General features: G+C 32.7%; 1 protein-coding gene across 2 annotated transcripts; it reads right to left on the reverse strand.

Moving 5' to 3' along the window:
• Positions 1-568: 568 nt before the first annotated feature.
• On the reverse strand, positions 569-4,831 carry LOC107950739 (cation/H(+) antiporter 18). Of its 2 annotated transcripts, XR_001698189.2 has the most exons (5): positions 4,610-4,805; positions 3,541-3,790; positions 2,133-3,134; positions 770-2,031; positions 569-683 (listed from the first exon to the last, which is right to left on the reverse strand). XR_001698189.2 is itself a non-coding variant. In XM_016885691.2 (4 exons), exons 2-4 carry the CDS (start codon positions 3,739-3,741, stop codon positions 829-831), a joined length of 2,406 nt encoding a protein of 801 aa, XP_016741180.2. In that variant the 5' UTR covers positions 3,742-3,790; positions 4,610-4,831; the 3' UTR covers positions 569-828. The 2 variants fall into 2 exon arrangements, 1 of the variants encoding a protein (XP_016741180.2); XM_016885691.2 differs by having other exon boundaries at positions 569-2,031; positions 4,610-4,831.
• Positions 4,832-10,375: the final 5,544 nt, after the last annotated feature.

Consider the following 10,375-nt stretch of genomic DNA (forward strand, 5'->3'; position numbering starts at 1 on the left):
ATAATATAAAAATTTAATACAAGCAAACTAAGCATGACTCTAGTTTAACATTTTTTATCTAGACCGGATTTAAATAGAATTTTAAACTCATTTTTTAAATTAAACCTGAACCCAAAAATTATACCTTAAATTTTGTATCAGCCCGACCCTGCTAATGAAATATATGCCATACATTACTAAACATAAATTTCCAAAATTCATTTTGTTTAAGAAAAATAAGCCAACTTTTGCATTGCCGTTATTTAATAAAACTAGCATAAGTGACTTAATTCGTTAATTATAAAAATTAATATTAAATTCAGAATGAATATTTTTTTTTTGGGTGATTTTTTGTATCTGCTAGATTAAACTCAAGTCAAAAATAAAAATCAAAATCAAAAATCAAACATTCAGTTCTTTAACATGGCAAAATGGGTACTCCCAAGTCTGCTCATTACTGCCAAAATTTGCAGCAACCATATATGCAGATACCATGGCTAGATCACAGTTACAGATTGGAATGCCATTTAAATCTCTTAAAAGTGCCAACTGAAAACAGAGTTCCTTGGCAGTATCATCAGCTTTCAGCTTATTGAAAACAGGGTTTCATTTTATTTTTATCCAGTTTATGAGAAAGCTTATCACGAATTGCCCTGGAAATATGTACCCTGCTATGGTATTATCCACTTGTTGCTATCTCCAGCCTATACATATACGAAATTCTTACATATCTTCAAAGAAAGGTAACCTAGAATTAGATCTTTATTGTCTAAAACAACTCGAAACATACCATTGGGAAGTGACTCGGTGATTAAACCTTCATGTGTCACGAAAAACATGAAGATGTTTTTAGCTGGATTCTGAATCCTTGTCAGGTGATTCTTCTTTCATGTATGGGTCCAAATTCGGACATGTGTAGCCATTGTACTGTTGAATGACCAAGACTGATGCTGTCACTGAGAAATCTGGTGCAATCAGCAAACTACCAACAGCTCCTAGTTCAGGGCATTCACTTCTCCTCCTTAAAGCTAAGGCCAGTTCACCTTCAGGCATTCGCCCCACGAGGAAAAGATTGGAGCGGTCTGCCCCACAGATTGCAGCAATGATTTCAGTGACATTTCGGACAGCTTTTTCTTCGTATCTAACAGAATCATCCTTTTGTAGATTCCTAAACCGAGATAGAAATTCTTCAGCTGATGACTTTGTTTCGATGCCAGCGTTTTCTTGCATATTAATTGTAGAAATTTCTCCAATGGACTCAGGTTCCACTACAAAGCGAATGATATTTAAACTGATACCAGGGTGTTCGGCCATTCGAGCTCCGTAAGCAAGTGCTTCGCAATCATCGGGACCCCCGAAGAAGAGCACTGTTATCAAGTAAGAAACATTGCTTGCAGATACATGGGTGGTTCCACCGAGGCCACGATCAACTAGAATTCCAACAGAACAAGGTGCATGTTCAAGGACCCTTCGGTTCACCCACCTGAAGTCTGTCCGAGTAGTTTCAAAAGAGCCATCTACTCGCTGGTGCTTATGGAATGGAAGGATTATGATTGCAGCTCTCTTGCTCTCAGCAGTTGAACATATATCCTCATGCATGTCAGCCATTGAAGAGATTGAAGTCATTGATCGGACAGTTACTTGACTCAGTTGTTGGAAAGCCTCGAATGCCACAACCACATGGTCAGAATCTGAACGCCAACCCTTACTCCAGAAGGGAAGCCCATTTTTCCTTGCCTTGTGTACCATTAGTATAGCCGATGATCTCTCCGACAGCTCCATGAGATGCAGAGCATACACGGACAGTCCTTCACGCTTCGCAACTCCTCGTGAAGCCTCAAAGAGATTGATCATTGATGGTATATTTCTTGCACTGTGAAAACAGGCCAATATTCTTAGTTGAGCATCTGAATTTTTTCTTTCAATGGTCCTATATTTGTAGTCCATTTTTCTCCTTGCAGGCTTATATACCGCCATAACAACTGGTGTGGTAATGAATGTAGTGAAGAGAGCCATTAGAACCATAATAGCAAATGTTTGATCATTCAAAACCTGAAAGTTCAAACACGAAAAATGCATCATTTATTTCATAAAAAAAACATAATGAACAATGACCTTAATGATGACCACTAAAGAAAGAAAACTCAATTCACCTTTCTATCCTTCCCAATGTTGAGAACAATCAGTTCCACCAACCCTTTTGTGTTCATAAGGAACCCGAGTGCGAGAGCTCCACGAAGAGGCACTTTGCAACAAAGGGACACCACAACAGTCCCAATGATCTTCCCGAAACACGCTGTAAAAATCACCAAAGCCAGAAGACCCCAGGATTGGAGCCCTTGAATTGTTGCAATATTTGTCTTCAGTCCACTTGACACAAAGTACAATGGCAAGAACAGACCAGATACAAGATCCTCGACTTTTTCCACAAGAGCATGGGCAAATGGCCCTTCCTTTGGAAAAAGAACTCCAACCACAAAAGCGCCAAACATGGCATGAATTCCAATGGCATCGGTTACGAACCCAGCTGCAAGAACAACAGCTAATGTAGCACATATGTATATCTCTTCTACCGGTTCGCCTTCATGGCATCGACGAGCCATCCATTTGAAAATTGGTGGTACAATGAGAGCCAAACAAATGACAAAAACACAACCAGACAAGAAGACCCAAAGTGATACAACAGGAGAAGTGTTGGAGCCAGATAGGGCTACAGCAAGAGCAAGTAGAATCCATGCAGCTACATCATTAACAGCTGCAGCTGACATGGCCATTCTTCCAACATCTGTGGTTAAAAGCTTCAACTCTGCTAGAATGCGAGCTAAGACAGGAAAGGCAGTGATAGAAAGAGCAACACCCATGAATATAAGAAAAGCCGAAGCATTTACACCTTTCGATATAGTTGCTCTGAGTAAAAATGAAGAACCGATTCCTAAGGCAAAAGGAAGCCCTATACCAGCAAGGGCAATTGCAAGGGCAGTTTTCCCAGTTTGCCGCAGGGCTTTGGGATCTATCTCCAGGCCAGCAAGGAATAAAAAGAAAATGAGACCAAGGTTTGCTAAGGTATCCAATACAGTGAGACTCTTGGGAGGAAATATAGCTTCTAAGTAGCTCTTGCTTCTACCCAGAACAGATGGCCCAAGCAAAATTCCTCCCTGATACAAGAGCAAAAAAATATAAATGATGCCACTATCAAATTAACCATAAATTCTAATGAATGAAAACATGTTTATCCGATCGACACATCCACTGGGAAGCCAAAAAAAAAATGAAGCCTTTTTCAGATCAACTAGTTCCTACCGCATGACATGTATATTGCTGTTCTAAACTTCGCATAAGCTTGTTAATCGCTTGACCATCTTACACTTGACAAGAATATCTTAATTCAAAGTGAACAAGGAGGAGAAGGGAGAAGAACTAAAGCAACAGAACCTCATACTTTCTCCATAGTTCTACATCAGTCAGCAGGTATGCTAATAACCATACATAAATAACACTAAGATGGGAACTAATAAATGATTATTGCAGAAGTACGAACATTGAAGAAAGAAAGGGACTCACGATGATCTCTGCAACCACACGTGGCTGCCTTATCGGCCTTAAAAGAACAGCGAGACCCCTTGTGAGTACAACCACCAAACATATCTGCAGAATGGCAAGAGGAAGTGCATAATCAAGGGGGTTATCACCCTGGAAGAAACCATTCGATGTAGCCTTCATCGGCGATGGACATTTCTGTCCTACACTAGTATTAGAAGCCATATTCCACTGAGACAACACCAACACAGACCAACACTTTACGCTTCAGTTCCTGCAATGACAGATAGCTTGTCAAACGTCAAAATCTTATAAAAGAACCTACACATCCACTGAGACTGTCCAAATAAGACATGGTAAGCTGGTAACAATATAAAAACTCCCCCTTCTCTCCTTAAAGAACGGTCAGCTTTTGTCATTCTCTTCTATCCATTGACGTTGCAAGAAGTGAGGTCAGCACTAAATTCTCTTTCTCATATTTTAAGGTTACTACCTCAGCTTTAGTAGCTGCTTTATAACAAGAATATCCTCCTTATGGAGCTTATAGAAATCACACTACAACTTTAAATCATATCAAAATGCTTAATATGGATTTTAGTTGATGCATGCGTCCACAAAGCCACCATATAAAATAAACTACTAAGACAAAATACCCAAACAACTCAACATCAAACAGTGTAGGATCAAAATATCGCTGGCCCACCAGATGCCCATAACAGAGATGACTCTCCGCAACAACTTCATTTATTATCAAATTCAATTGTTTAATGTCAACCCACTACATGCAAATTAAAATACATTTGAATTCTCTGGGGAAAGTCATATTTTTGCCTCGAAAAGCTGTAAATGAAAAAGAATAGATATGAAACCACTGATTTTAAGGGGTTACTAAAAGTGCAGGCAGGACCCAAAAAAGTAACTAAAGACCAAAAAGCAATAATTCCATTTACCCCAAAATTCAATCGCCATTTTCCATGAAAACAGAGAAACAGGACAGAGTCCCCCCCTCCCCCCCCCCCCGGGAAAAAAAAGTAGGGAAAATCAAGAAAAGGAAAAAAAGAAAAAACCATAGCAAAAAAATAGTGGGAAATACCTGTTTATCATGAAAGAATAAAAAAGTACCGAACTTTGGGCTTCAACTTCTTCAATGGAATCGGAGGTTTCCAGAGAATGGTTCCTCTCTATATATTTATTTTTGCTTCCAAGTGGGGAAAAATGATGACGATATTTGAGATTTAGACGAACTCCTTTTAAAGAAGAAAAAAAAATCGAATCTTCTACTTTGGGATCAGTCATTCACATACGAATTTGTATGGAATACTATGAAGAAAAATTGTTGACTTTGAGAGAATAAATTGAACTTTTTTTTAATAGGTCCTTGTATTTTTTTATATTTGAAATTAGTCTTCCCTATTTTTATTTTAAGGAATACAATCTCTTTATTTTTAAAATTAAAAATGTAAATTTAATTGTGAATAAATTTAATTATTTTTTAATTCAAGTTTATAACAGTGAATTCAGAAGTTTTTTAGTGAGAGTTGGAATTAAATTATAAAAAAAATTTCATTGAGGGGTCAATAAATAATTCTATCATATATTAACTTAAATTTTTATTATTTAAAAAAAGGGACTAAATGGAATATTTTTCTTTTTGGAGGCAAGGCTCTTGATTGCCCCCTTTTAAAATTGCATTTGAACAACACCATTATTCTTTTGTTACTCAGTTATTAAGTGAGTTTTTTTATTGTATTTTAAAATATTACATTAATGAATTTAAATGAAAAATTTTAATAGTATTAACAAATAAACTTAATTTTAAAATACGGAAAGTAAAGGGATTAAATTTCTAAAAATAAAAAGATAGGGACTAAATTATAAAATTATGAAGAATATATGGACCTAGAGCATATTTTAACCTTTTTAAATATGTACAGCTGCCTTTAGTTAGACGTAGACGTATCAGGTTCCTTGAGGTTGGCTGGATTTTTCTAATTACTATGTTTACATTTTCCTATTTTTGGAATATGGATTAAAACTTGAATTTTAATTTTCTAATTAATTTTTTATGTTTTAATTTTTAAATTCCACCGCCATACCAAATATTTTCTCTAAATATAATTGAAGAGGTATAATAATTTTCTTTGGATTTTATTTTCTGGAATAATTATCATTGAAATTTTATAATAGATTAGTAAAAAAATCTCTCTTGAGTCATGATTCCTTTCAATTTTGATATTAAAAAAATAATTTAATTTTATTAATTTTAAAAGTGAGTAATTAAAAATAATTTATTATAATAAATAAATGTGTAAATTTTAAGAATTAAATATATTATTTTATTAATAAAATTATTTAAAATTGATAAATTGTAATTCATTATTCTTGAATGCTCACTTTAGCTAATATTTTATCCATTTATTTTTGGATAATAAAGGAGGTGGTTCAGATTTGCATAGACCATAAGGATTATTAATAGCAAGATTAGCCATGAAATCTGCAAAACTCGAAAAGAAAAATATGGGAAATGATTTTTCTAAAAGTCGATTTTCTTCATAAATGTAGTCACCATGTTTGGTTGGCGTATTAGTCATTATTTATAATTTATTTAATGATGATATTATATTTTGGTAATAAAAATTCACAAAGTGCCATATATATTATTTGAAAATAAAGATATCATAATTTGATTTTGATGTGCACAATATGCTTAATGGATCGGCTTGTATTTATTTAACTTCGATAAAAAAACATAATTTTTTTTGTTGGCTTTTATGTTAGTTGGCTTCTTTAAAAGGTTTATGTTTATCATGAATGCAATTACATGTAGGGTTTCATGAGAATGTAGTGTTGGTATGATAGAAGGAAAATAATATTTCTGTGTGTCATTTTCCTTAGATTAGAAATATGACGTGTGGTCTGTCTTTCCCATGCAAGGCACATCAGTGTCTAAATTTGAACCAATTTTCAAGGCTAGTGCATTATAATGCTTATTTTTATATTTATTTTAAATGTGTATTTACTATTCAATTTTGGATTTCATTTTTGTTGGACTCACATTATTCATATTTGAAAATATAAAAAATTGCTTTCAAACATTTTAAAAATAAGTAAATAAACAAACTTTTTTAAATTATGATGAAAAGTAAAACCTTTCGTCCCAAAATACAAGAGAGGTTTTGTTGATCATCGTTAATGAAAGGATATTCTTCTCGTATTTCAGCAATTCACTTGATTTATATCAAGTTTTACTATAAAGACATCGGTTTACTCATTTAATAAATCTACTTATTTATTTATAAATAAGGAGATCATAAATAAATATTGATATTGTAATTTTAATTTTAATTTTTTGATAGCACATATTTAACAAGGTATTGATTTTGAACGTCGCGCTGGTGGTAAAACCTTCTTCGTGCGTAACCAAATTCCGAATCTAAACATTTTTCTTTGAATTTTAACATAGACCCAAAATTATCTTTTAAACAAACTTTCAAAATTTTCTTTTTTAAAGGTAATTTTATAGATGTCTAATCACACCTAGCCAAAAAGATCGGTGACGAACTCTTTGTTTTAAAATAAAATATTTTGTTTTTCTTACACCTAAAATTCACATATTCTTTAAGACATCGTCAAGCTGATTTTTAATTAGAATTGAAAATTAGTTATGACAACTATTTACTAATGTTATTTGAACTGAATAGACCAATTAGATTTGTTGAATCGAGAATCGATTGGGTTATCAGTCCAAAGAAAGGCTTTGGATTGGTTGAGTTGAGAACCGATACAGATCGGTTGAATTGAGCTAAAAATTGATTGAGCTGACTGTTGAATCAATTCTTAATTTTTTAATGATATATTTAATCAAATCATTTAAATCGATTAATCTAATGACCTAACCGATTTAACCACTAATCTAGTTCTGAAAATTTTATTAGTCAGATAAGTTCTTTTTACCAAAATTATTTTTTATGTATTGTGTTTAACTAAATCAACACAATTTTATCATGTCATTTTACCATATTAATCTCCACATCAAACAAGTTGTTTAAGTGTTAGTAAAATTTAAATTGATGAACCTTAAATCAGACTTTAAAAGCTTCATTTCATTTATTAAAAAAACACTTCATTCCATTGAATATTTTTATTTTAGGACAACGTTTTTTTAGTTTAATTAAGGGTGAAATTGCAATGTTTTTCTTTTTACAAAAATTATTAGGCTTAAGAAGAATTGAAAAGAAAATACGATAGTTAAAAGATTGGATTTCAGGCTCACAAAAATCTAACTTGTTTAATAAAATATTTCCATAGCTTTTTTTTCCCTAAAAAGCCAAATGAATATTAAGCACTTCACTGAATAATGACACTTTACAAAATATTTTATGTTATTTTAAGGACATTTTTATAATTTTACATTTTTTTTACAGAAAAATAGACTTTAAGGGTGCAAAGTCCAAACTGCATGATGGATTCCGATTCAATCCGTTCAAAATGGAGTGGATTTCTTTTAAAATGTGGATGCGGGATAGAGCGAGGTGTTTTTTTTTTCTTTTGGATAGTTGGTATGAAGTGTTTATGGTAATTACTTCTCTTGCCTCATCTTGCTCCACTATATAAAATTACTATTTTATTCTTATACATATAAACTATTAAAAGGGTAAAAATGTAAAAATATAATATAGGAAAGGTATAATGACAAAATTAGCCCCTAACGTTTGGGTGTTGGGTCACTTTGGCCCTTAAGGTTTTTTTTGGAGCACTTTCATACATAACCTTTGTTTTTTGGTCAAATTGGTTATTTTTTAACAGTCTTACTGATGTGGCCGTTAAGGGACTAACGGCACTGACGTGAAAAAAAAATTCCACCTAGGCGCCACACGTATGTGGATACTAACGTGGCATATAAGACAAAATAATGTCACGTTAGCAAATGAATTTAAACTTAAAAAATAATTAAAATTAAAAAAATGAAAACCCCTAACTAACACATACTGGCAGAATTAAAAGAAATTAGTAGCTCCTAAATGAAGAACCCTAAATCTCAAATCCTTTCCCTCTCCATTGAAATTCTTTAGAAATTGAAGCTTGAAATTTAGTGGGTTTGTAAAAGAATTGAACATATTGTTTGAAAAAAAGTGATTGGAAGCCATCAATGGAGAAGTTGTCTTATTCGAAGCTGGTTTCATCATCACGATGGGAGTTCATTTATAATTAAGAGAAAAGAAGATATTTTTGTAACAAGTTAGCTCCGAGAGAGACATTGTGGAGCAATTTAAACCCAGGCAAAAGGTATTATGGTTGCTCAGATTTTCGGGTAAGCATATATTTAGTTGATTTGTTTTAGGGTTCATAAGGAATTGAGGATTTTTTTTTATTTTTTTGATTATTGTGTCGGCTAGACTAAATTGGTGCTACAATTCATCATAGCATTAGAATTAGGATTGGGGTAGTCACTATATATTTAGCCGATTTGTTTTAGGGTTCATAAGAAATTGTGATTTTTTTTTATTTTTTTAAATTGGATATTGATGAAACATTTCTTTCCCATGCGTAAAATGTATTCGGGTAAGCATATTTAGCCAATTTTTTTTAGGGTTCATAAGAAATTGAGGATTTTTTTAATTTTTTAATTGGATATTGATGAAACATTTATTTTCCATTCGTGAATATTAGAGTAGTCACTGTATATGAACTCAGTTGTGGATATTTCATTTTTCTTGAATGGCTTTACCAGATTACAGAGTTGACAAGTATGACATTGGAACTGCATTTGGTCATTTTGGGATAGATGTTGAGGATGTAAGCTCAAACATTGGCCTCCATGAATTGTGTTAGGTTTTCCATTTTTAACAAAATGATTGTTCTTGTATTTTTAAAGTGCTGGGTAAATCTGAATTGGGGATGTAGAAATTGTGTGATCTTACAATTTTGTATGTAGAAAGACGGATGAATTTATCATGGAATTATGATATGTGTAAAAGAGTAATTGAGCTTTTCTACATATATAAAATTGTATATGGGTAAATTTTATTTTTTTGATTATTGTGTCGGCTGGACTAAATTGGGGAATTGTAGAGTTTATATAATAAAAAATCAATTTTTTATGTGAAATGTAGGTTGGTGGATACGGATTTTTAAGTGGTATGATGATAAGCTGTGTAATAGGGAGAATGAAGTAATACGTGAATTATGTGATAGCGAAAGAAAACTTTCAAAAGAGAATACAAGACTTAGGAAGCAAATAATGAAGTGTGGAAGTGGTGAGATGTTTGAGAGTGGTAGTAGAAACAATAATGTTGAGATGTCTAAAAGTGACAGTGTGCAAAATGTGGGCAAGGACAACCAAACAAAAGAGGTGAATTATGATGTTGTGGATAACATTGAATTAAATACAAAGATTAAGAGCTTGAAGCAAAAATATAAATCACTGAAGAAAGAGAAAGAGTTTTATAAGTGTCAAAACCTTTTTGGAAATCGAGTTTTTATTTTAAAAAATGAAAATGGAGTCGCCACCAATCCTTTTTAATTAGGTGTGATTGAATCACCTCAAAACTTAGTCATTTTAATAAAATGTTAGTTTTACTAAAATGATGATTTTCGGTCTACAAACTTCAGGAAATGGGTTTGGGAGCCAGTTACGTATGATGAAGGATTAGCACTCTCATAACGCCCAAAATTGGTACCTAGTTGATTACTTAATGTCTTGACGTTAAAAATTGAGAATCCGAAGAGAATTTAAAATGCGATCCCTTTCGGGCAATATTATTTGATGCTATTAAAAAAGTACCTATCTAAATTGAATTTTTAACGAGGATATATTCTCATTTCGGGTTGATCAAGACGAAAAATCATGTCTCATAAG

The sequence above is a fragment of the Gossypium hirsutum genome, chromosome D03, assembly GCF_007990345.1.
Source record: "Gossypium hirsutum isolate 1008001.06 chromosome D03, Gossypium_hirsutum_v2.1, whole genome shotgun sequence".
Taxonomy (NCBI): Eukaryota; Viridiplantae; Streptophyta; class Magnoliopsida; order Malvales; family Malvaceae; genus Gossypium; species Gossypium hirsutum.